We start from the raw sequence: 27,156 nt of genomic DNA, 5'->3' as shown, positions 1-27,156 counted from the left end.
GGCGTGACAGAGAAACAGAACCAAGTCTCAGAATGCTGGAGAAGAAAACACACTCTTGTGAAACTGTCAGCTATCAAGTTACTGGCTCTTAGAAAGCAGCTGCTTCTCAGCAGAGTTGGATTCCTTGTCAGGAATCAAAACTGGACTGGTGAGGAGAGGGTGAGGGATGAGGTACTGCCAGAAAAGAAAGAGGTGGTGCAGGACAGGAGAGCAGTACCAGGGAAGAGGAGGAGAAAAAAAGACTGATAGCAGCCCAAATAGGAGAGGGGAAAATCAGTGCAAAGTGTTGGGAGAGGGAGTGAAGTGGAAGATGGCAAGCAGTGACAAATGTAGCTGTAAGAGCTGATGATGGCACTTGTCTCTGAGCCAGTCTGACAGGCAGTGGGTGTTTTAAAGCATCATTATTTCTTGCTGGCACTCCTCTCCTGAAGTTTGTGTACACACATGCACGACGGCAAAAATGATCTGTCTTTAAATGTATAAATTATCTGCTTGGGCTTCTCAAAATTTATTGCAATTGAGAAAAAAATGGATTTTGTTGCATCAGTCCTCAGGCTAAATTGCCACTGATTTTAACTAGCAGGATTTGGTGTGATGTATTATGTTCAGAACTTCCCATGTTGCAGTATTTCAAGGCAGATAAACAGTCTTGAGTAAAAACATGTGAAGGAGGAAACTAAGAGCATGCCCACTTAGTCCAAATGTATCTTTAGTCAGCTTGTTAAAAAATAAAGTCTCATCCAAGAACATAAATGAATTTCTTCTCCTTGGAACTAGCATTTTTATGCTCACTCAAGAGATAAGTGTTTCTCACATCTCCGCCTTTCATACTTAGGATCATGTGTTCATACAAAATAAAAAATCACTTTCATCACTGCTGAGACAAGTAACAAACACAATATTTTTAAGTTAGGGCTTAAAGTAGGTCTATACGGCAAATTTTGAAACATGTTTCCACGTGAAGTTTGGATAATATGTTGTGTGTCAGGAAATACTCATTTATTCTAAAACTCCTGGATTTAAACTTATTTGGGAAATAAGGGTCAGTAAACTTTTTTTTTTTTTTTTTTGCAAAATCAGCTTGATCATGTAAGCTTTAAAGGTTTTGTTTAGGAGAGGATGATGTGTTTGTGTTCTGATCTTTTTTCTTAAGGCATAGCACAGTAAGGGATGTAAGTAATTTTTAGGTTACTTGGTAGTTGTGTAAATTGTTAAATACAGCAACAAAACTCTTATTTTCTGATTTTATAGTTAAAAAAAGGAAAGTTAACATATTGAAAATGAAAGAATTGCTACCATTACAATTTACCAGACTTTTGCAGTCCAGTGTAAATTTAAATGGATTTCCCTGTGCAAATGTGTCAGTGCGCTCAAAACGGCAAAGAAATGCTCAAGAAAGAGCCTTCAGGATATGTACTTAGGAAACTGCTGACATTTTGAAAAAGTCAAATACTGTGTGTGTTTCAAAGGCACAGTAATGGGTTTTTGTGCTCAGACAAAGCCAGAGCAGTAAGTCTATTTTTCCATTCTCAAAACCATAAGAATTAAGTATGAAAACACAGCAAACCACATGCTTACTCACATGGTTCATAGACCATGTAATAGCTGGCTTTGTCCTTTGTAATAACTGGTTATGTAATGCTGAATGTATCATTGGTTTTCTTGAAACAGTAGGAATTTTGTTTGCTTACATCTTCCTCAGTAAAGCTGAGGCTGAGAAAACCTAACCTCTTAAAGGGCTCCAACTCCATCTGTTTCATCTGCTACTGCAAAGTAATTGGAAGTACAGCCTCATTCTCACAGTAATTAATTACCTTAATAGGTTAAACTGACATTTGAGACCTCGGTGTTTGAGGCTGAAGGGACTTCTGAGCCAAGGAACAAACAGACACAGTCAAGCATGAGCAACCTGGCTCGGCTGCTGTGGGGAGAGGACGCTGTGGAGCCTCAGCAGGATGTGCCTCACATTGTCATGTTCCTCACACTGAAACTGGACTCTGAGACCTCCAGGGATGAGGTATGTGCCTGACTCTGGGACACCCAGGGGTGAGGTATGTGCCTGACTCTGGGACACCAAAGGATGAGGTATGTGCCTTAATCAGTCACCCTCAGCTCACTGACCACAGCAGCTCCTAGGACATTTGATGTAAAAGAATAAACCAAAAATCCTCCTAATTGTTTGGAGTTGGGAGTCATCCATAAAATAGCCATTTTGGTAGAGATAAGGTGTGAAATTTCAGCATCACTGCTGACAAACTCCTGGCTGGCCTTGAAGTCAGGTGAGGAGCAGCCAGGTGGTGACTCCACAGCCAAGGTGCATTCCCTAGGGCCAGGCTGGCTCTGGGATGCTGACCTGGAGGTTTTTAACACCAGGATCTGCCTGGTGGTCTAAGAAATATCCCCCTGCAGGAGCTATTGGCAGTCCTCATCCATAATCTGTCTGGCCTCTCCTGTTTTGAAATGCTAATGTGCCTTTTCTTAGAGGGCTCTGGCATGTCTGCTGGTAGCAGTCAGCTGCTGATTCTTGCTTGGGCAGCTTTTAGAGCCACTGAAGTACTTTTTATTTATCCTGTAAAGCTTCCTTTCACTCTTTCCTTATTGTGTTCCTCAGGAAAATGTTGCCGGTGGGTGTGTAAGTTTGTGTAGTTGTTCAGGGTGTAGCCATAGCTACAGATATTCCTCTCCAGGCAGGGACACAAAGCTGGGCTTGGCCTCTTGCCCAGTCTGGGAGTGACAAGGGGACAAAGTGGACTTCTTAGGAGCAGACATTTGGGGAAAAAACTCTTCTGCTTTTGTGTGAATTCTCAAATTTAGCATTGTGTCTCAGTGACCCTGTATAATCTGTGCTGAGGAGCCATCAAACAAAGCACAGGTTTTTCCAGTGCCCAGGGACTAAGATGGCAGGACAGTGATGGAGTGGGGAGCAAAAAGAAAACATTTTGCTTTCTCTCCCTTGGAATTTATCCTTAGATTGAGATACCTTTACTTTTTTTTTAATAGTATTTTTCAACTGATACAAATCTACATTCTCTTGGTGGTGGGTAATAGAGAAAAAGTGTTACAGCTACACAAAATAGGGTTTAATTTTATTTTCTAGAGACAGGCCTGGGAAGGAGAACCCTAGAAAATTGCATGATACCATAATATGTACTAGTCCAAGACCAGTGTTTTCTTGACCACATAAACTTTATGAAATATTTAAAAAAATAATTTCAAGGCCTCTGGCTTCTCTCTTCCACATGTAAAAGCCTGATTGCAATTCTGCTCTTGACAGTAAACTGAGTGCTGGTTTCTTGCCCCATTGTTCCTTTACGTTCTCCCAAGGAGTGGATTAATCCTGAACACTGAGCAGAGGTAAAAGAGGGATTGTAATGCCCCTGTTGTCCCTTCACAACATGAAATAATTGTTTCCTGAGAAGTCTTGGTGGCAATTATGCAGCCCCAAATATGCCGAGAGATGCTTTGCTGATATAATGAAGCTCTTTATAACATTTCCTTGCAAAAGAATGCCTCCTTCTTTAAGGCATTTGTCTTTAATTTCATTTTCTGTACTTCATGCAGCTTCTATCCTGTAGATGTACTGTCCCACATTTAGTTTAAACTGTACTTTAAATGAAGTTATGGTACACCAAAGCTGTCCTGCCCAATAGAAATAGAATGATCCTTTAAGAAGCTGCTTTGCCCGTATCCATGGGAGGCACAGTATGCAGATCACATCTGTGTCAACTGTGGCAACTGCAACTTGTAAATAAGTGTTCCACTTGGGAGCTTTTGGCACCTAAAATAGAATTAATGAGCTTTAAGACTTGTAAGCTCTGTCTGCTCAGCTCTACAGGGAAGTATTTGGAATCATTTGGGATGTGTGTCCCTATGGTAACAGTTCCTCAGTGAGTAAGGTCAATTCTGCCTTTTTATATTTTAGTTTAAGGTGGGTATTGCAATTATACATTATTTGTAGCAGTGTGCAACACTCACGTCTTTGTATATGACCTGGTTTTGGCAATAGCGTGTCTTAAAAGGAATAATGTTCATGTTCCTTCTGCTGTTACTGGAAGATTCTGTCCAGGTTTGGGGCTGGGTTGAGGGAGGATTTACACTTGAAGAAATGAGCTGCTTGTATTTATTAATTCCATTGTCATTGGCCTGTGACCTTTGGGCTTGCTTTGGAGAGAGCTGATCTGGTGGCATGTGCTGGCCCTTGCTAAATCACTGTGTCCATACATGATAACATTCTGCCTGTTTGTTACACTTGGCTTTTCTTTCCCTGGGAATGTGTTCAGGTCATTCTCAAATAAATTTTGTCTAAAAGCCCCAGTTCATAGTGGATGGGGGGGAGAAAAATTCTCTCTCTAGGCCTTTGCATGCTGCAATTGGAAAACAGCAGGGTTTCTCCAGCTGAGGGATTGATTGCAGAAAACAGATCCTTGTCGCTAATGAGTATTTCTAAATAGAGTTAATTAAATTGGATATAAATGAAGACTTTGTCAGGTCCTTCTATAATGAAATTCTGCATTCTTTTAGTCTTGATGAAGGAAAAATTTTTAATGGGTGTTGGCACTGGCTGAATGTGATTAGTGACATAAACAGGGAAATTAATCATGCCTGTGTTTCGTTTGTTTGTGGAGAAAGATAATTTACTATAATCTTTGCAGTGGAGACAATGCAAAAAAAATAATGGCCCATCATGATTTGGCAGGAAGCAATAAATGAGGGGCAATCATGTTTGCTTATTCCTATACTGTTATAGTTGCTGAAATAATGAAGTTCTTGAAAGTGCTTGAATAAAAGAATGATTTTTTTTTTTAATGGTTAGAAAGAGAAAAATATCTCACAAATATTTATGTCTATAGAGCTTTAGTTTCAAATGACTTGTGTAAGTGTATCTGGTCAGATGTTTCATGAGAAATCTTAGTGGTGTATTTTAAAATTTCAGCACCCTCACAATAAAGAATTTTTTCCCCTCTCTTGGCATCAGATATGTTAACAGTGTACTTAAAGCTTTAAGTTGCAGTGGCCACGCTGCTTGTCATTTTACATTTCTCCATGTAATAATTAATTTAAATAAGTCATGCTTTTCTATAAAATACAGAATTTCCAGCTGTAGAAAAATTGATGTGCCTTTTAGAACTTTCCAGTATGCCCATGCAGCACAATGCTGGTTCCAATGTCTTATAAAAGGATATGATAAAAGATTTCATGTTTAAAAAAAAACCAACTGTTGCCACAAAAAAAATCATTATCTTGTGTTCTGTGGGTATTTTTTGGAGGGATTTTGTTTTGGCTTACTCAACTAACAGCTAACTTTCTTCACAGCAAGAAATTATTTATCAGTACCCCATATCTGAAGCATCCCAAAAACTGAAAAGTGTGAGAGGGATATTTCTCACACTGTCTGACATACTGGAAAGTGTTACTGGTACCGAGATTATCAGGTAAAAGTGTTTGCAATGTAATTTCTGTTTTTATTCTTTTATACATACATGCACAGCAAACAGGGGTCATGCATCAAGTTCTAGACAAACCAGAGCAACTCAAGCTGTTTAGGCAGTAACTCTTTAACTACAACAGTTGGAGTGCTCAGCCTGGATGTAAATGGATTTGGGGGAGTTTTGTTGTAGTGGGTAGCAGTGAGTAGGATTTTTAATTCAGTGAAATGATTTTCAACTCCTTTGTAACTTCACAGTGTTAACAGAAACGCTTCTGGTTTCATTTTTCTAGCTCCTCCCTGTTCTTGTGTGAAAAACTTGTTCAAGTTGTTTACTGGAAAGCATCTGACAAGTTGCTGGTCATTGGCCTTCCTGAAGAAAAGTGAGTTTCAAAGGAAAAGGTTTTGTTTTCCTTTAAATTTTGTGTCCTCAAATTTATTGTGTGTACTCTTCTAACAAAAAAAGGCAAGAAAGGGCTTAAAATGTTCTCTTTTTACTGTAACTAGTTTTTATGTCTGTGATTTCACTATTTTGATTGAGTTAATCCATGTCTTTCATATATCCATTGTTATAATTTCTTTTTCATTTCCTCTGAAGAGAAGAAGATCCAGAAATATCTGTAAGTTAGAAAAGAGTAATATCCTAGGATTTGGTAAACTCAAGTTCTTTGCAGAGACTGCTGAATAACAATAGTAATATTACATGTTTACGTATTCTAGGAGGCTTATTCATCATAAAAATGTTTTAATTTTTACTTGTCAGTGTGCCACTTTATCAGCTGAGGAACATGATTCAGAATGTTGTCAGGACCCTGACATTCATGTACAGTTCTTTGGACAGGTGAGTTCTTGCAGAAGTATTTTCTTTTCAGTCACTCATTTTTCATTGGTGCTCACCGAAAAAGACAAATATTAGGATTAATTTTAATGTTTCCAGGGAATATCTTGGCATGTTCCTTTACACTTGTATAAAAACAGGAATTCTGTTGGTCTTGCCTTTCGGTTTCAGCCTTAACATTAGTAAGATACTGTTTCAGCAGGCTTTGTCACTCCCATTATCCAAGTCACTGTGGATGTCAGCAGCACTCAGCAAATGTTACCCTCTGTGTCTGTGACAGATACATGTGTATCAATGTTACATTTTTAACATAGTAAACACTCTGGACTTGTCCAGAGTGAGTGTCTGGAGTGCCAAGCTCCATTTGGCAGAGCTAGTGTCTTTCTCTGCATTTGGAAATGACCCAGGAGACTTTCAGTCTGACTGTTACCTAAATAAAACTGCCCAGGTGGATTACCCATGTTCTTGCATTTAATTCAGGCTTAATGTATGCCATAGCGAATGAAAAAGAGCAAATCTCAGTTTCCAAAAGGATGAGGCTGATGTTTCACTCACCTTAAGCTGCTCTGTGGTGGTGCTCACAGGTGTCCCAGGATGAGGGAAGAGATGAGAATCTTGACTCCATGTTTCAGAAGGCTGATTTAATATTTTATGATATGTATTATATTAAAAAATGATATATTAAAACTATACTAAAAGAATAAAAAGATTTCATCAGAAGACTAGCAAAGAAAAGAATGGAGTGATAAAATCTTGTGACTGACCAGAGTGTCCAAGCCAGCTGACTGTGACTGGCCATTAATTAAAAACAACCACACAAGACCAATCACGGATCCACCTGTTGCAGTCCACAGCAGCTGATAATCATTGTTTACATTTTGTTCCTGAGGCCTCTCAGCTTCTCAGGAGAGAAATCCTAGCAAAAGGATTTTTCATAAAACATGTCAGTGACACTGCTCTATGGTAACACCATACTGGTTTAATCTGCTCTTTATAGGTACTGCCTGGATATCAGCCTAGTGGATTTTTTTCATGTTAAAAAACCATTTTTTTCACGTTAAAAAAAAACCAAATGTAGCATGATGCTGCAAAAAGGGTTGTGTGTCACTGAGGGTTATATAAACAAGCTGCACATTTCTCAGAGCTATTCTAACTTGCAGTTCATGTTTGTCCAGTGCTTTTTGCCAGGTGGAAAATGCTTCTCGCCTGGATCATTTTTTCAGCCTGTTCTTCCAGCGTGCCCTCCATCCTGCGAGGTCCCAGGCTGGCAGCAGTGCCCAGCTGCAGGATCCCTGCAGTGCCCTGCTCCCGGGCAGCCTCCCCGCGCTGCGCTGGCTGACGCTGCCCCAGCAAGTCAAGGTCAGCTCCTTCTCACGTCTCTCCAGCTTTTCCTGGCCATGACACGCCAAAAAGTCAGTGCTCTTCCTCTCTGATTTACCTAAGTGCTTTGCCCGTGCTAGATGGTCTGTTTTCCTGTGAAATTCACGTTTTGAGCTACACCACCATTCCCACAGGATTGCTCTTGTGAGTGTAGATTGGTGACTTTAGAGTAATCTAGGAAGAGCAGAGAAAGCAGCCCCTGGTATGTAGCTCTGTGTTTGATTTTAACCATTCAAGTATTTTGGTAGGCAGGAAATATTATTCTAGAAGCCTATTTGTGTCACTATAGGACACAAAAGAATGTGATGCTCTTTTCAAGGTAAAAGGAACTTTTTAATTTCTGACTCCAGCATTGATAGATTCTAAAAGTGACGGATTGGAGGGTGACAGTGTCGCCTCTCCAATGACACTGGACAAATCAACAGTCTATCAAATTTCTCCTCCTCCATAAAAGAATGCAAAACAATAAATTATTTACATCAAGTGTGTGAGTAAGTTTGTTACAAGAATATAAAATCAGAAGGCTTAGAAAATCAAGGTGACACGTGTACTTCTCATAATTTAGGAGAGTTATAAATGGCTGTTACAGAATCAAAATAAATACCTACATGTGGTTTGTTGATGCTAGACAGGTAGTTTTTCTGCACCATTTCACTGTGCCATGTTACCTCCATGTTAGAAACTGAGTTGTGCTTTAAGCAGTAGTAAGACAAAAGGTAGATCACAGTAACTAACTTTAATTTTAATTATAACTTAATTATATAAATTTTAATAATTTATTTTAATAATTAAATTATTATATAATTTTATTATGTAATAATTATACAGGTTATAATAATTATTTAATTATAACATTAATAACATTTTAGCTGCCAGTTGTAAACCTCACTTTCATTACTTTGGTATCTGTGACTCCAGTTTAAAATATGTTGGCCTGTGCCATTGTTCCTAAACAGATTTCTCTTTGCTAATGTGGCCTTCTCCCTTTTCTCCTTTAAAGGAGAATTATCTTCTCCTTTATCTTTAGTCACAGACTGATCATTATTTAGTTCTTTCCACCTTACACTGCAGGGTTTTTACTGCTTTTTTACAATTTGTTGATCAGGAGTCTTTCCATGCTTTTTTCTTACTTCTCAAGTTTCTGTAGAGAGGCTCTCTTGTGCCTTGCTCTCCAGTTCAGCTTGCAGGCTGCTTTTTTCTTATAAAACAATAAGTTTTAAAAGTACTTAGGAAACATCATCATTGATACTTATAATACAGGCATCACTTTCCAGCGTTCTTTGAGATCATTCCCATTTGCCAGAAAAGTTTTGTTGTTGCAGAAGATGACATTTCCAGTCAGAGTTTTGATGAAGAGCTACTCTATTCTGTAAGGAATATAAAACTAAAAATGTCAGTTCTTCAGGCAGAAAGCCATTTAAATTTTGACTGGGGAAAAGCTGAGAGGATGATTAGTTGTTGAGTGCCAACAGGCTTGCTGACATTTCTCTGTTTGAAAACTGGCTGTATTTCAATTGGAGGCAGCCTGCTAACACAGCCCAAGAAGTTTGCAACCATGTGATTTAGGTTCTTTTCATTAAGTAGCACACTTATGTCATGAGTTTCAGGGCCTTGGACCAAGAAAAGTACTTGTAGTTATACTTGATTTAACCAACAGCTCTTGCAGTTACAGAAATAAGGAAGCTTAAAGTAGGTCCAATAGAACAAAAATCATGTGTGAGAGAGTTTTGGTGACTTCATAGAGACAAAAAACTTAAATCCATTGGATAAAAGATTTTTCTGTAAACTCAGCTGGATGCAGTGATGTGCCAGGTTTGTCTCTAGCCCTCACGTTTTAAAGCACACTGAAAGAGTGACATCTCCTTTGTGCCCACATAAACAGAGAAATGGTACAGTTCAAAGAGCAGGAAAATAGCCAGCAATTAGGAAGGATTTGTCTTCATTCTGGTGTCCCCAGGTGTTCTTGGTATTTGATGTTACTAATAAAAAACAGGTGCAAGTTTTTATCCAATCACTTTAAATCCCAATCTGAGATGAGCAAGACAGAGCGAGATGTGCTATTACTGGAAATTAATGTGTTGGAAATGTGTATTAAAAAATCTTTTTTTTTTTTTTTTTACTATTTCAGATGGAAATTGACACAGCACTGAGTGATCTGGAAGCAGCTGATTTTGCAGAGCTGGTAAATATTCTGGTTTTGTTTGCTTTGTACAGTATCTCCTTGCCTTGGTGTCACATTCAGTGGTTTAAACAAAGACTATTTTCAAAATCCATCAACTTCTTTTAATGAAGTGGGAGTAAAAGCAGTTTATCCTGAATTTCTCTCCATGCTTAATATTATAACATATTATAATCCTATAGGAGTGGTCACTGAAAATCCATGATTTTATATAATTTAAATCCATGGGATGTCTACAAAAATCAGAGAGGTGATTCTTGTTACATTTCTTCTTTGTGTAAATAACTGTCTCCTTCCCAAGCAATTGTGAACCAACTTGGAAACATCTATGAATCAGAATTTAAATGTCCAGTTTACAGAAGGCAATTACAAATTCTGCTTAGTTTTAATAATGTTACAGAAGGTAATAATAATATAATTTACTTCAGTAACTCTTAGCTGTGCAAGGTGTAAATAGACATTTCAGCTTTAATTTGTAATGAAATAGTTGTCTTGAGATCCAAATTACTCTAAAGTTACTCTAAAATTCTATTCAAAAGAATCCCTGCACTGAACAAGCTGGATGATCATTTACAGAAATCAGTGTTTGAGTCACAGTTTATTGCACAGATAAATTGCACAGAAATTGATTCCACCTACTTAACTTAAAATGCAATACATCTATCTAAAAACAGTGCTGCTAATGGGAGAGCACTGGGCAATACAAGATGAATGAATGGGAATATTTTGAGTAAAATGTCAAACACTGGAAAAAAATGCTTTGACTTGTGAATTTTACTCTAGGAGGGCCCCTGGTGTCAGTAGTTATGCTGAAGTTACTTTGCTGTTAACTGTGAGAATGAACATATCCTAACAAAAATAGTTTATCAGCACATAACAGTTAAATAGAAACTAGTTATTTTAAGCTGAAATTTTTAGAGAAAATTGAAATGACACAAAATTCAATAATGGAGGCTAAAAATGTGGTATTTCCCTGAAATGCTCAGTATTAACTGCTGTACTGGTAATAAGAGGTGGTCAAATATTAAATTATTGAAATATTGATTGGCTGGAATTAGTTCACTTGCATTTGGTAGATAATATTAAAATGCAGAATTAAAAATTGCACACACTTTTTCCCCCCCAACAGTCTGAAGATTATTATGACATGAGAAGATTATATGTGATCCTGGGCTCTTGTCTCTTTTACAAGGTAATATTAATGATTAAGACCTAAAGATTAGGAAAATGCATCTAGAAATCTGATTTAATGTTTCAGAATCTCACAAATCTGAGGTGAACATATAACTGATTTAAGCATGTATTTTTAGTTACAGACCTAAAGCTTAAACACCATAACAGAAAAAAATCAGTGTCAGGAAATGCTATGTACTGTATGAACAGCAAAAACAAAAATACTTCTTTAAAATTTGGAATTTCTTGGCGTTGTCCAAGGATTGGAAAGAGGGAGTAGTAAGTAAGGAGCAAGAGTCTGTTCAACTGAGATTGTAGGATATTTTAATGGGAACTCTTGTGCAATCCTATGTTTTAATAGCAGGTACTCTGTCTTGAATCTGTCTTTGAGTCCAAGACTTGAGAAATTGTGTTGACAGCTTTTTTCACTTTGGCCTCATTCATAGCCTTATTTCTCTTTGGTAAATGGAGACAGTGTAATGAAAAGTACGAAGAGGAAAGTAACAGCCTTTGCTTTAAGAAAACCTGCATTTTAAGAATTTTATCAGGCAATTGTTTTTTGTGTTAGGGGTGTTATAAGAGAAGTGGAACTGCGCAGTATCTATCATGAGAGCACTTCAGCTGTGAAGTCCTTAGTGCTGGAACCACTGTGATATGGATTTTCTTTGGAAATTTTATTAATTCCAATTTTTTTTTTAATTTATAAAATTTAATAATTTTATATTTATTAGAGAATTAAATGAGAACTCGAGCACCTTAACACTGTAGCAGTTTTGCAAGCTGGGAAAGCCCAGCTCACCTTTGATAACTCGCATATGTGCTGATGGCTGATTTGCTTATATTTAGTGTTTTGATTATTTAGAAAAAGCTCAATGTTGGACAAATGTACACCAAAAAGAGTCTGTGGACAGAAACCTTAAGATCTCCGTGCACATGGAGCAGGAGTATCTCTGTATGAAAAGCACTGTGAAGTGCTGCGTGGTGGTGTTGTAGCCTCACTGAACACTCTTCTTTCCTGTGTTTAATGAAGGGTTACTTGATTGGCAATCACTTGCCAAAGGAAGACCTCGTTGACGTGGGTTTCTATTGCCAGCACTACTGTCTGTTATCGCTGGCAGCAGAGCAGAGGATTGGCCAGTTGGTGATTTGGCGGGAAGTGTTCCCACAGCATCACCTGCAGCCGGATGAGGAGTCACATTTCACAGGATACAGGGAGCCTGAAGCAAGATACTTCTTACTGATAGTGGGCTTGGTGAGTTGGTGCTGCAGCATGCCCGTTCTCTGAGCCTCTCTTCTGCTCTTGTGAGTTGTGTATTCACCAGATCAACACTTGCCATGCATTTCGCTGGGTGTCGCCACATTTCTCTTCACAGAGAAAAGCAATCCCAAGAATATTTCTGGGTTTCACATTCTCTGAACCTCAGAGGAAGAAAAACCAGTTCTTATCTCATTTGCTGTGCCTGTGTTGGTTCACAAGTGGAATGCATTGGTTGTTTACCTGAATGCAAGTTTGTTTACCTGAAGAGAATTGGTAATTCGATTCTGGTGTGAGTGTTTTAATTCGCTGACCAGTTGAATCCAGGTTTGTGTGTTTCAGGACTGTCAGCTGACAGTCACGAGATGTTGGTGTTGAATGCTTGGCAGGTTCAGTTGAGATGTAATGTAATATACAACAATGTAGTATAATAAACTAATTAATTAGCCTTCTGATAAGATGGAGCCCTCCTCATCATTTCTCCCTGCCACAGGGGTCATCTTGTTCTGATAATTGGGTAATTTTTTCGAAATACTCAAATTGTAGCTGTTTCATGGGATAGAATTTCCTAGGGAGCATTATATAAGAAATTATCATTATGTGTATGCCTTTTAACTTCAGTTAAAAATGTTTCTACCTTAATAATCTTAGCTTTTCAGACAGCTCACATCAGAAATGTCTGGGTTTGGTTTTCTAATGTGGACTTTGTTTCAAGCAGACAGCTATTGTAGTCGCATTGCCTGCAGACCAAGGAAGGAATGATGAATCTGCCTCCATGTTCTCAGAAGGCTAATTTATTATTTTATGATACTGTGTTACATTAAAGACTACTCTACTATACTAAACTAAAGAATACAGAAAGGACACTTACAGAATGCTAAAAAGATGATAATGAAAACTCGTGACTCTTTCCAGAGTGTGGCACTGGTTGGCCAGTGAGTCAAAATAACTCGCAGCAGAATCCAATGGAACAATCACCTGTGGGTAAACAATCTCCAAACACATTCTACATGAGCAAAACGGAGGAGAAGCAAATGAGATAAAAATTGTTTTCCATTTTCCCTGAGGCTTCTCAGCTTCCCAGGACTCAAATCCTGGGCAAAGGGATTTTTCAGAAAATGTGAATGCCACAAACAGGTGATGAGTTTGTGAGCAGTCTGTTCTGTTTGCATTTACAGAGACACTTTGTCCTGTGTGTCCTGCTGGAGGCAGGGGGCTGTGCATCCAGAGCTATTGGGAACCCAGGACCAGACTGTATCTATGTAGACCAGGTCAAAGCAACCATTCTCCAGCTGGAAGGAATCGACGCCAGCATCGAGGAAAGGCTGGATTCTCCTTCCGTGCCACCTTTAGCCTGTGCTGACTGGTTCCTTCCTGCAGCACGGGACAGGCTGGAGAGCTTGAGCACCTCCCCAGTGCTGAGCAAGCTGCAGAGCTCCTGCAAAGCTGGGAGCACTGCAGGGAGCAGGAGGAGCCTCTTTGGGGACACTGGGCACACCCCACGGGGCAGTGGGGCAGCTGAGCAGGGCAGCGAGGGGCCCGCGGAGGAGGAGAGCACAAATCCACAGCCTCTGATGGAGCAGGTCAGAATTGAACAGCTGCTGGGGGCTTGGGGAGAGGGCAGCCCCTTCAAACCCAAGGTGACTTTTACAAAAGGCACATTATAAAAGAGTAAGTCCCTTGAATTCCCTATAAAATAACTCTGTTGCCTTGGGAAGCACTGAGTCAGCCTCAGAGCCATCACACTTTTTTATTTTATCATTGCTTGTAAATATTTGGGGATTTCACATGACTGAAGTGGGCACAGCTGTGTTGAAAAAAGCAGGTGTAATTGGAGACTATCTCCAAAATAACCTATCACAACTAATTTCTGTACAGTTGTATGACCCCAAAATAACCTATCACAACTAATTGCTGTACAATTGTACAACTGTGTCTAAGTTTAGTCTAAAATAGGCCAAAAAATACATTTATATAAATTGATGTAACTGGGCCTTATTGAAAATGCTGCATTGTCCCCTTCTTTCTGTTGGTTTGGCTGGATTCTGTTCTTTCTTTCACTGTGTGTTCTCTGTTATTTCATCTATCTCCTTGTTCTTCAGGCCACTAGGAAAAAACACACCCTGCCAAACCCATTTCATTTAGGAAACCTGAAAAAGAACTCTTCAGAGAAAGATACAGAACTTCCTAATGCTATGAGGTAAGAAACTATTTTTTATTGAGTATTTCATTTTTTTAGGCCATGCTTAGATTGTTTTTTAAATATACACAGATTGCAAAAGTCCCCTCGTGATTTTATCCCAACCAAAGCTTTTCTATGCAAAGATTATCAGAAGTGAATCTGTTAAACTGAGAGCTTAATTAAACATAAAAATTGGAAATAATACAATAAAAGACAGCTGTTTCTGAATAGTATGTCAGTATTGTGCATATCTGTCCCACATCTGTGTGACCTTGGAATTTCAAGCAGCAGTTTCTGAACCACACACGTTACCTTGTTGCCTCTATGTTATCTCTAGGCAGGTGTAGAACAAACAAAGCTTTTATTTCACTTTCCGTTTTTGGAGACAATTTTTGAGAACACAAATTTATGTTGCAATGCCTAACTAGCAGCACAGTTTTTTAATTTGTTGGTTTTTTAAATTGAGTATGATAGTCAAAATCAGCAGGATTTCCTTGGTGTGAAGACAGAAACCTTTGAATGCCTGTATCCATTTTGTACCCTATTGTGATTAGAAAACCAATTCTGCCTTAAGAAACAAAAGCTGCTAATTATTTTAATTAAATGACTTCTCCAATATTTTTAAGGTTGACATCTGGTCCTGAGAACACCCTGTTCCACTATCTGTTTTTGGAGACAATGCAAGGAATCTTTATTACTCCAACTCACAAAGAAGTAGCCCAGCTCGGTGGCTCCATCCACCCTCAGTTAATTGAGAATTTCTACCAGTGCTGCCTTTCAATCCGTTCCATTTTCCAGCAGTCCATGAAGAAAGAGGTATGGAAATTTGGATTTCTCTTTGTCCAATCACATTCTCAATTCAGTATTTCTAGGTTCTTTTCACTTCATCATTTCAGTGGTTCATGAGCAGCTGTATTTGCATGTCTGCAGACTCTAAACTAAAGTGGAATGGTGTCAGTTGTATTTTTTAGATCCTAAAGTGACAATTCAAGTGAGTTAAGTGAGAAAAGGGGAAATAACAGTACAGACTGCATGAAGGCAGGTTTACAAATAGCAGCATGGTTTTTCTTAATGTTTCTTTGATGTTACTGAAGAAGTAATTTGAGTCCCAGCACAGCTTGGCACTGATTGGCCAATGAGCCAAAATAACCCACACCAGAAACCAATGAAACAATCACCTGTGGGTAAACAATCTCCAAACTCATCCCACATGAGCACAACACAGGAGAAGCACATGAGGTAATTATTATTTTCCTTTTTCTCTGAGGCTCTCTCTTTTCCATTTCTGGCTAGACCCATGTGCCTTGTAAATCTAGGAATTTTCAAGTGTTAAAAATAGTGTTAATTTGGTGGATTGGTCACATGGCACTGGGGTTTGGCTGAGTAGGACTTTGGCAATGAGCCATGTGTTTTGGGCATTTCTGTTGGGAGATGCAGAAACCCAAAAGCAAGCAGAGAGAATGAATGAGTGTATCTTGGCATCAAATTGCCTTTGGCTATAGCTATTAAATAGACATTTTATAGTTCAAGTCATAAAAACTGGGAATTAGAAATAACTGATGGACATGTCTCTTTCAGCAAAGTTTGCTGTAGTTTTTTGCAGGTTGGCTCTAGCAATTAATGCTGAAATTGGCAGGTTGTATTATGGCACAAGGAGAATGTTAAAGAATAAATAGAAATTTGCCTTTTTCATTGTACATGATAAAAAATCAAATACAGATCTGTGCTATTATACTGTGTGTTCTTTGTCATCTGCTAAATATTGTTACAGTTCGGGATCCAGAGAGCTGCACCAGTAATGCAAAGTTACTGTAAACTGATCAATAATTAATTTTTCCTCTATTTTTGAGAGCTGAAAAGTCACAATTTAACTTTTAAAATGTGTACAGGAGTCTTGAATAAATCTTAAATTTAGCAAAGATAAGCTCAGTGGTCTTAAACCCTAAAATATGATGGTTTTGACCATGTTTTTTAGATCTTCAGTCCCTATATCTTCAATATTGTAGGCAGGTTGAACAATGTGGTTTCTCCATCTGCATGTGGCAGCCAGAAATTGTTTTCTAAATTCCTTGTTTTCTAAAAGCACCTTTTCTTTGACCTTTGAAGCAATTGTTTCACTAGCAGATCCAGAGATGAACTGCAACTTTTGCAAGGTTTATTCAAAAGCTCTGCTCAAAACACAGCTCATTTTTGTGTTTGAGAAAACATAAAAATGTCTTTATTTTCTATGCTTTTATGCCCTCATACTAAGAGTCAGAAAATGCTCTGAGCAAAGTGCTTCAGCTGTTTATTTACAAAAAAATTCCTGCCTGGTCAAGTTTGCTTAATAGACTTTTACTATCACAGTTCTTCATTAGGGAGTCACAGAGAGAAGGAAAGATGAGAGCTTTAGCTGTTGTAGCACACTTTTTAAAGTGCTGTAGTAACTCAGATGTCTTATTAGAAAAACAGTGTTTAGCTTGAAAGGAAAAGTCAAAAAAAGGAGCATATGTTTAATTCCAACTTGTGTAACAACAGAAAAGCCTTGTGATGCCCAAATAACAAAACTGTGGAGAAAAGAATCATGTAAGCAAGTCAGTTCTATCTCCTAAGCCTGGCTTTTTGACAGCAGAGTCACCCATCAGGGAGCCCTGAACAAATCACACGCTTGTATTTGCCTGTGTTTATGTCACAATGTCTCATTCTCTACTAACATTTCACCAGCTGTTTTACAGAAAAAGAAGGCAGGCAGTGGGATTTCAGATTTCAGTAAGGCAGCTGAGGACCCAGGGCTGGTAAGAGAACACGGACTCCTGTTTGAGTGCTCTCCTGAAAACTGGACTGACCAGAAGAAACCACCACCAACAATGAACTACTGGGTTGTGGGGTAGGTTTGAAGACAAATTTCACCTCCAGTTTTTCATTTGGACTATGCCATTGTGTTCTTGAAAAATAAATTTAACTGTAGCACGTCACTTGAGCTGACTTGAGGAAGCTTTAATTTAAGGGCACTGAGAAGTTGCACTGATGTGAATTTCCACCTTTAACAGCTGCTGAGTCAATGGCATAAATAAATAAGGTGACAGTTATAATTACTGTTATATTCTAAAAGAGGCTCTTTCATTGGGAAGAAAAATCTTTCAAGAGAAAGAAGAAAAATAATTGTTTCCCAGCCTGAATGTACGTAACTGCTGTTTGTGTGGAAAAAAATTAAAACATTGAAAAAATGTTTATACTATTGTTGATGCCTTTTAAAAAATAATTATAATAAGAGCTCCTCTATTTTAGCTCTTTCCCTAGGAGCCCTCATTGGATTAATATGTGGAAATGTAACTACCCAGATGTTATTACATTTAAAAATTAGTAAATATGTGAATCCTGGGGCTTGCTCCCAAGGACCTTGATTGCAGCTTGTACCCCACAGGCTTGGATTGCTGCAAACAGACCCAGAAGATCCTGAAAACCTGAAGATTTTTTTCCCTACACAGTCTTAAAAAAACTGAGTAGAGAATAACTTGGTTTTAAAATCCAGTATATTGAAAGAGGTGAAGTAACACAGGACAGACACCAAAATTTGCCGACTGTCTTACACAGCAGCTTGTTTTAACTTCCTGCTGAAACCTTGCAGTACAACCAGAATCTACCATTTGGGGAGGAAAAAAAAATAACACTTTTGATGATTTTCTTCTTTTTATTCTTTTTTTTTTTCCCCAGGAGACTCATTCTCCATCCCAAGCCTCAGGAGTGTTACGTGTGTTTCCATGACTCAGTGACAGAAGCTGCTGTGGAGCTGGCCTTTAAGCTGTCCTTTGGCTTAGCTGCATAGCTGAGCTTCCTGCACACTCAGGCATCCTGCAGGGTGGTGTTCATTCTTTAAAATATCCCATGTCAAGGGAAATGAGCTCAGTTTGGGTGCCACCCATGGGGCATCTTTGAAATGCTTTAAAAAAATCAAATACTTTGTGGTATGAAGCAGTTAAAACTTCAGTGGTGCTTCTGATGAGCTCATCAATGGAATGCTTATTTTCAGAGAACCAAAGTTCCTATTTTTATATGCTGTCACTTTTTTTTATCCTGGTCCTAACTTTATTATATGAAAACACCACATCATTTGTCTGTTCACTGCTGTTCAGTATACAATATGCAACATAAAATGGTAAGCTGATCCTCAAAGTACTCTGTGAACATGGAAATTGGTGGTGGAGGAAAAAAAATTCTCCAGTAACTTTAAATTTTGCACCTCTGAGAGGCTGGAAAACACTGAATGTTTTCAGTAGCATTGTGTTAATCAAAACAGAGAGAAATCTTTAAGACAATTCCTGGCACTTAGCCTCACAAAACTGATGGTTTAGTATTTTCGCTGTCCTGGACACTTGAGGACTATAGTGTGGTTGGTGTTTTACTTGACTCCATGAGTTTTACCTATAAATATTACTTAAATTTGTTCAAATGCAATTTTGAAGACCCTAAAAAAGAAGGGGAGTGGGCAGGGTGGTTTTAAGATGTGCATGGACTTGGCTGATTTTATATTCATAATTTCATAATAAAAATGAAATGTATTTGTTAAAGAACAGTAAATTAAGCTTGATTTTTTTCTTTTTTTACTTAATGTATTTTCTCTTTTGTTTTATTATTTTATTCTAATTGTTTTTCATGAGTGCTTTTCATAAAATGCATAACTAGAATTGCATTTCAAGCAACGGGATCAAAAAGTTTAAGTGTTCAGGAAAGCAAATTTAATTTCATGGGTTCTCATGGCCAAATCTTTAGATCTTGTTCTCACTAGCAAAGGACACCGTTTGGGGTAGTCCTAAAACAGTCAATCAAATGCTTGCAGTGCTCACAGGGTGATTCACAGCTTGTCTTCATCACTCAGCACTTGCTTCAGTTCCAAGCAGCAGAAGTCTTGGGCCTGAAGTGCGAGCTGTGATTGAGGACTTTGCTAATCAGCTTTCTCCAGGATTTATGGCTCCTAGCAGATGAGCAGCAGCATTTCAGTCTGAGCCTACAAATCACAGCAGCAGTGGGTTAGCTCTGTTCTCAAGGTATAAATCAAGTGATGGGAGAGTTACTCTGCTGCACCTCTCAAAAGTCTGAAATGCCTGAGGTTTGGCATTAGATCGTCCCATTCTCGGCTGTTTTTGATGGCCTGGAAAGGCTCGGGATGGCCTTGGGACAGCCCGCGCTCCAAAGGACGAAAGGAGTCTTCAGGTTTTTTCTCGATCTTCAGTGTTAATTAATTTTTATCTACAATATTTTCTCTTGGCCTGACAGAGGTCTGCACAGCAAGTCAGCCATGAGCACACTGACCTCCCTCGGGGCGGTCACTTATCTTTATACCAAAAACTACTAGTAAGATATTTACCTATTCTCCCCAATACCTTTCACCCTTATTGACAAGTGCACATTCAGTAAGAACCAATCCCAAAGTGCCACCACCTCCACAGAAGATGGACGACAAGAAGAAGGAGGACAGGACACGCCCTAATTCCTCCATCTTGTCTCCTAGAACCCCCCTGTACTGAAATTCTAAAACCTGAGTTTCACACTATAATTAACCTATCCCTTCACCATTTATCCCAGTGTGATCCTCCCATCCTCATACAGGTGTTGTTTCCTGTGCAGGATCAAAGTCCAGCCACCAGACACTTCTGGCACATTCCAGGACCTCTGAGCCCGCCAAGGGTTGTCTCGGTGACTCTGCACATCAGGACTGCTGTGCTGAGATCCCACATTAGATTTCCTGGTAGATGGAAGAAGAAACCTGGAGGAAAGCAAGCTTGCTGCAGTGCTTTCAGCTGTTTATCTTAATGTCCAGGAGAACCCTTTCTTGAATTTAGACGAATAAAGTAATTCTAAAAGTGCCACCGAGTTTCTGATAGCTGTATCAGCTGTCAGGCATTGCTTTAAGATGGAGTGTGAGCACCCTCTCTGTCAGCCAAAATGCACGGGGAGGCTGCTGCAGGACAGCAATGTCTGGTTCACTTGTAGATTGAGATTTTCTAGTGCTAACACCAAATTCATACACTGTTGGGAAGTTTCAAAATAAATCCAGATTTCCAAATGGAAGTCCTTGAAAAAGAAAGGCCCTGAAAAGGAAGATTTTTGGCCTTTGTTGCAGCTCATACCAAATAGAAGAGATATTCTATAATATCCTTGGTATAGTATAAACTTTGGAAATGTCAACATCTCTAGTTGTTTTTTAAAATCCATTTCTTTCTCTGTAGAATCTCTGGCACTGTATGGCAAATGTGACACACTATTTCCCAACACAGGCTCTAAAGGTTGCTTTTAAGGACAAATGCAAACATATTTTTCTGTCCAAAGGGGATAAAGGATAACAGGTAAAAAAAATCTTTTGCATATTAATTTTAATAAACAAAATAGATCTGGTCAAGAGCTGTGCACTTCTTTCCCTCAGCATGGCTGGTAATTAGTGGTGGTAGAAAGAGGTAGGTTTCCTGTGTAGCCTGTTGTTACAGCAATAAAATTTGGGTTTGATCTTAAATGATTGATGACTTTGAGGTGCCTGCAGATGCCCCTCCATTCAGATGGATTCTTGAAAGGCACACAGGCCAACACACCCGTGGAATTAATGACAAGGAATCTTGGTCTTGGAATATGGAGTGTTGATACTGGCATTTGGCAAATTGCATAAAATTCATTCATGTCAGCAGAATGGAAAATAAATTCTTCATCTCTGGTTTGTTTAATGTGAAAATAGATGGAAAATCTGCTTCATTTGTCTCTGTCTTAAGTTATCTCTTTCAGGATTTCTTTGATTAGGTTTTGATAATGTAAACAAAAATCCAGTGTTCTGTGTTTTCTCTTATTGACAGTTCTTTACTACAGTGCCAGAAAATTTCCTTGCCACAGGCTTTTCTGGTAGTGTTGACCAGGAGGAATTCTGTCAGTCACTAAAGTTTGATTATTCTCCTGATATCACATGCAAATTCTTAAGCAGTCCCTTTTCAATTACAGTCATTTGTGTGTGAAGAGTTTAAGGTTGTTTTCTTTCTTTACTTATAGTGGAAAACAGTGAAACAGGCATTGTGTAAATAACAGTGTTTATAGTTCTTAAAATCTCCTGGAAGTGCTTCCAGATGGCTCACATGTGTATGTGAGCTCAAGACTCAAATTTTAGAAACATTCCATGAATAACACTCAAGATTAATTTCCTTAGGAGTACAATATTGAGCCAAGTGCCATATCCACTGTTGAAGCTCAGGGTCTTTGGATGCTGTCTTATATGTTCTGCTCAGGTCAAGAAATGGGATACTACAGCTGCAGTTGTTCCCAAACTGGCAAATAAAAAGTGATTTTTGGGTACATCCATATGGTCTGCATTTACTGCTCAAGATGTGCCCCTGATGCAGATAAAGGCAGCACAGCTATGTCAGAGCTGTGAAAACTTATGTAAAATGTTTCCCCTACTGTGATCAACTTGTACCAGTGCAAAGATAAAAAAAACCTCATTGTAGGAATTGCTCTGAGACTGCCGTGTTTCCTGATTATTTTGTAAATAGTGTTTTGGACAGATCTTGTTCTTGGTGCTCTGAAGTTTCACTTAGTAGAAAGGTCAGTATTCTAACAATGTCATGCTGTGTTTTCATGGCTGTATGCAGCAATCTTTGTGTTTCAGTTTGGGCAGGGCAGCAGGAGCCAGATCCACTGAGATCAGCTCAGTTGTCAGAGCGTGCTGCTCCTACAGGGGAAGGCAGTGAAACCTCAGCTTTACCTTACCAAAGAAATGGGTTTTTGTAAATGTGCCTCAGGTGTTATATTTACTTCATTCTAGAGGCAGACCAATGCACAATAGTATTAGAATCCTTTCTGGTACTTAAAAATTTACCAATGTGCGATTAGAAGCATAAAAGTAATAAGAAATGCACAATCCTTAAAGAAAAGGGTGAAGTGGAGTGAAAGAAAATTCCCTGGAAGTAGTGCTGAGCACAGCTCAGCATTTGTTTAGATTCTGAAATTTTGCATTTGTTTAGATTCTGGAGGGAAAGGTTTTAACTGGATTTTGGCAACTTTGGGTGCAGAAACCAGAGGAGTTTGGCTTTTCCTAACTCAAGGTGTTATGGGGTGTGATTAAAAGAATTAATGAGCATCCTTGTTCTGTATCAAGAATATCAACTGAAGATTTTCTCAACTGGAGATGATTTCTGGGTAGTTTGTCTCTAGATACATTTCATTCATTCAAACAGGTAGAATTATTTCCTGAAAAGCATATCTGGAAGGTTTTGCAGTACAGAGAGAAATCTCTGCTGTCTCTGGGGCTGTTGGCTTTCCTGATTTGCCTGCAATGGACAACTTAACTCTGGTTCTTGTCTGTGCAAGGTTATGCCAGGAATTGGCTGCTTTGCTTCACCTGTTGCTCCCTGTGCCTTTTACTTGGGCTGAATTAATAATTTTGTGATGCCTTTGGTATAAGGAGGTACACAGTTTGGAGTTCTTCCTTCAAAGGTTACTTTATTGCCTGCCATGTTTTCACCTGTAGAGAATCCCAAGAGCTGGAAAACAGATTTTAACTTTTTTATAATTTTAATTTTAACTTTTTTAACATTGTCACACAGGTTTTTTAATTTTTGCTCCACTATAGGGAAAAGCTGCAACAAGTAATGCTTCTTATAGATCTGAGCAAGAATGTATGGGGAGGAAGTGAAATCTTGCTATTCCATAGGAAAAAATTCTTTGCAGAGAAAAAGGAAGAGAATTTGATCCTCAAGGATTCTGCTGGAGGACAGCAGCTTTGGAATGGCAGATATTTGAGCTGGGAAGCGTCTCAGCAAATGGAAGGCACTACCTGTGGGAATACTCTGTCTTCACCCCTCCAGGTCTCTATGCTTTGTTAGAAATGAGACAAAGCAGTGATCTCCTCTGTTTGAATGTCTCAGCTCTGCAGGCTGGCTGTGCTGAAAAGCAGAGTGCCTGCATGCATAACAATGTGCATAAATTTCTTTTCTATTAGGTGCTGCTGAGCAACAGTTCCAGGAACTGGGCACTGGATTATTACAAATACAAATACAGATGGGCTGCCTGGCCTGTGCAGGGATTGGGGAGCTCAGTACAGGGGATTGTTGTGCCTTCAGTTTTGGATGTTATGGACACCACTAAGGGAGCTTTTACAAACAGAAATGAATACCTTTTAAATCTTTATCATCATGTTTATTAAGAATTCATGAGGGTGTTAGCACCAGCTTTTCCATTTACAGTTATTTGTGCCTGAGAGACTATTACTGAAGGGCCAAGCCATTCTACAGTAGCAGAAATTGATAAAAATGACATTTCTAATCCACTGGATTTTACAGAACTTGTACAGGCTTCCACTTTTGTTTTGTAGAATTATATTCAGTTCACAGCTTGGTGAAAACTTTCAGTAGAAAACTAGGATGGGTTTTCCTACTCAGAGCCAGGTGTTTGGAGTAGGGCAGGTTTGTGGATAGCATAATTTTACTAGGTTGTTCAGTAGCATTTGAAGTACGTTTAATAATGCTAATTCTTGCTGTGAAGATTATCTTCAAATAAATAATTCCTTTTAAAAACCATGAAAATGCTCTTGAGAAAACAGGAGTTCGTTCCCTGCATCCCTGAGCAAGTTTTGCCACCTGATAACAGGAGTTGTTAGTTCCAAAGTGTTTTGTTTCAAGGATCTCCTCTCTTGGCATTCCAGGAAGTCAAAATAAAATCTGAATAAATGCTGGCATAGAAATTGCTTAGGTCATTTCAGAAAATACCAGGGATTCTTAAATTCTTACATAATGCCCTGCATACCTCTGGTAAGCTGTCCTAAATATCACAAACCTTGAAGCTTACCCCATTAGCACTGTTGATGTCTCCTTTTCAGACTAAAGGTGATTTCACTGTTTCATGCTTTGTCTGAGCAGCAGGCCTGCAGTTCATGCTGGCTTCATTTCAGAGTGCTGTGCCTCTTGAGGCTTTACCAAAGAATTGCCTCTGCTTCTGGTCATTAACTTGCCACTAGGATAGAGAAGAGTATCAAGATTACTAAAAAACACAAAATATAATTATTTAGATTAAGGTAATAGGTTTACTAGCACAAAATATGAGAATGAGAGGATTTATATGTGCTGTGGGTGTACAAATGTATTTTGTGAGCGATCCTTGTTTCATTCATGTTATTCTGAAGGTACAAATGAAGCCGATTGATAGGATTTTAACAACTTCTTGTCATGCTGCTTATTCTGATCCAGGTGGAGGCCTTGAATTAAATATATCACCTGTTACTTCTCCAGTTAAGACTGTTTTCCAGATGGGATAACTTTCTGAAACAACAACCCTACTGCAATTGCTGCTTTCAGCAAAACTGGTTTCTGTCAGCTAAGCAGCAACAACCATTATCAAATAGCCTCTCATTTGCATACATTCATGTTGATCCAAAACAAAATATGCTAAATGCTTTTTAGCAAGGTTATGACAGTTATTTATATTGATAGACATAAATATTATATTTATTGTAAAAATATGTTTCATATGTGTGTATCAGTGGCCTGAATTAGAGAAGATTGTCTTTCTGCCATTATGGAGGACCCAGAACTTTACCTTGACATTGCAAGTGGATTTGATTTCAGATGTACTTGAATTTTAATCAATATTAATTTTTAAAAAGTGTCTTCTCTCCAATATAATTAGGGATTTGGATTTGTCTCTCTCAAAAAATGTGTGCATGTTTTTTGCTAGTGAAGACAAAAAAAAAACAGTGCTAGTTCCTAATACAGCCCTTAAACTATTTTAGAGGACTCTATTGATCACTTATGAACAGCAATCTTCTTGGTAAAAAAACTATTTCACTCCTACTAAAGAAGGAAAAAAATGAGCTGTGCAAGTTTGAACAGCACTGAAAGAATTCGGAGCACCCTTAGGATGGGAGTGACCTCATTTAATTCCTAAGCCTTCTACTTGCCCAGTAGAGCTTAAAAAAAGCATCAGAAGAAGGATCACAGCTTTTCTAAATTTAGCCATTGGTACCAGCTAACACAGAGTGTGACACCAGATAAATGTTTCATGGTCAAAAGATCCTCCTGTGGAGTGATCCACTAGGAGAAAAGTTCCTTAGTGTTCTGTACTACAGCAAGACCAAGGAATCCAAGAAAATACTTATTCGCCTCTTGTTTGAAATTCTCAATGTTTCCATTTTGCTCATACTAAAACAACGTTGAAAAGGCTTTTACCTGGCTGGCAGCATTTTAAGCCAAAACACGGCCCAAAAATACAAAGACCCAAGCATACTTATTACAGTATTTCTTGAGAAAGTTTAAAATGGCTCAGGATCCTCCTCAGTATTGGGGATAAATCCTTAGCATATAGATCAATGAGAAAACTCTTATTTCTGAGGTAGTAATTTTCAAGAAGGAAAGACCAAACCTTGTGGAGTATTGACAACTTAGGATAAAAGAAGCATTGGAGTGGCATTTAAATGTCTGGTTTCAAAGAAATTAAGCCCAGCAGTGTTCCTAAGATTTCACCCCAGCCATTAAGTTTGATGTGAAACCCTTGGCTCATGGAATTTGTACAAATGGATTTACTTTCTGGTGGCTGTCAGGAATGTCTGCAAGAGTCTGCTGCTCCCCAGAGCAGCTTCAAACCAGCTGCCTTGGGTTGCACAAGCACACAGGAGCATTTGCATTTAATCTCTTTGCCCCCGAGGTTTCTATTCAGTCAGAGTCAGCCTCAAGTGCTGACGCCACGCCTTGAACCATGGAAAGAGCAGAGCAGGAATTGGAGTTGGGGATCTGCCTCCCTGGCTGCTGTAGATGGGACAGAACCTGGTCTGCAGTTCTCATCCTAGCAAGTAAAAATGAGATAATCAAGGCAGGTGGAGTAGTTGTGTTAGAAATAATTCTGTGTACCAGTGGTTTCTCTTGCCTCTGGAGGTTTTAGAGGAAAAGAACACGTTTTCATTAGGAAAATTCTGGTTGTTTAGGAGACCATTGAGGCCGTGGTAAATGGGGAGATAATCAAGCCTCCTGACAGGGATGTTAAACTAGTTTAGTCGTTTTGTGCTTATTTTTAATCTCTCCAGTGGAACAGAACTGTGCAGTGCAGTGTCACATGCTGTGTCACAAAGACGTCACATTGCTGTGTGAAACAGTGTCATTTTTAGAAGCAAATAAATACTTGGGGAACTTTTCCAGCCTGTAGGTTTATTTTGTGAAGTTTCAAAACATAAATATTCTATACCCATAAAACGCGGGGTAAGCAGAGACACTTGGGGTTCGAGTTTACTTTTCTCCCTGGGGAAAGAAAACAGGTCTGTTTCTGGAAAGAGACAGAGCCCAAGCCCAGCCGGGGATGTGTCTTCCATAGGTGTTGGCAATGGGTGGGATCAAGGAGCAGAGAGCACAAACTCTGCCTGGCCCTGGAGGCACCCGGAGCTGTGCCCAGCTCTGGGGCACACACAGCTTCCACCTGTGTACAACAATCACTTGTTTTTAAAAGTTTAATTGTAATGAGATGGTTATAAAAATAGTAGTATAATCAGAGTAATAGAAATTTGAACAATTTGGATTAGGACAATATGAGGCAATAGAAACAAGGAGTTACAGACACTCTGGGTATCTCTTTCTGGGCAAAATAAGCCCTAAAAAGGACCCGGACCCACATTAACAGAGGATTAACCCTTAAAAGCAACAGCCTGTTGAATATTCATACGTCTCATACATGATGCATAAATTCCATTCAAACACAGGATTCTGTCTGGGCAGTGTCACTTTCTTCCTCT

The 27,156-nt window shown here is 38.8% G+C and overlaps 1 protein-coding gene across 2 annotated transcripts in view; it reads left to right on the top strand.

The window, feature by feature from the left end:
• The window catches only part of INTU (inturned planar cell polarity protein), a 34,188-nt gene extending 15,305 nt beyond the window's left edge, over nucleotides 1-18,883 (top strand). Inside the window, exons 4-16 of one of the 2 annotated variants that reach the window (XM_054283874.1) lie at nucleotides 1,823-2,017; nucleotides 5,314-5,432; nucleotides 5,719-5,808; nucleotides 6,189-6,266; nucleotides 7,439-7,622; nucleotides 9,772-9,825; nucleotides 10,952-11,014; nucleotides 12,026-12,247; nucleotides 13,429-13,833; nucleotides 14,353-14,450; nucleotides 15,059-15,248; nucleotides 17,147-17,298; nucleotides 18,126-18,883. In XM_054283874.1, the coding sequence (XP_054139849.1) occupies nucleotides 1,823-2,017; nucleotides 5,314-5,432; nucleotides 5,719-5,808; nucleotides 6,189-6,266; nucleotides 7,439-7,622; nucleotides 9,772-9,825; nucleotides 10,952-11,014; nucleotides 12,026-12,247; nucleotides 13,429-13,833; nucleotides 14,353-14,450; nucleotides 15,059-15,248; nucleotides 17,147-17,298; nucleotides 18,126-18,237 (1,962 nt within the window). In that variant the 3' untranslated portion in view covers nucleotides 18,238-18,883. Of the gene's footprint in view, nucleotides 1-1,822; nucleotides 2,018-5,313; nucleotides 5,433-5,718; nucleotides 5,809-6,188; nucleotides 6,267-7,438; nucleotides 7,623-9,771; nucleotides 9,826-10,951; nucleotides 11,015-12,025; nucleotides 12,248-13,428; nucleotides 13,834-14,352; nucleotides 14,451-15,058; nucleotides 15,249-17,135; nucleotides 17,299-18,125 lie in introns of those variants that run through there. The other variant, XM_054283875.1, reaches the window with a different exon arrangement.
• Nucleotides 18,884-27,156: the final 8,273 nt, after the last annotated feature.

This window comes from Melozone crissalis, unplaced genomic scaffold (assembly GCF_028551555.1).
Source record: "Melozone crissalis strain CALT ecotype California unplaced genomic scaffold, PUWL_Pcris_2 ptg000039l_1, whole genome shotgun sequence".
Taxonomy (NCBI): domain Eukaryota; kingdom Metazoa; phylum Chordata; class Aves; order Passeriformes; family Passerellidae; genus Melozone; species Melozone crissalis.
Note: the sequence above shows the minus strand (reverse complement) of the source record. Positions and strands in the feature narration are given on the sequence as shown.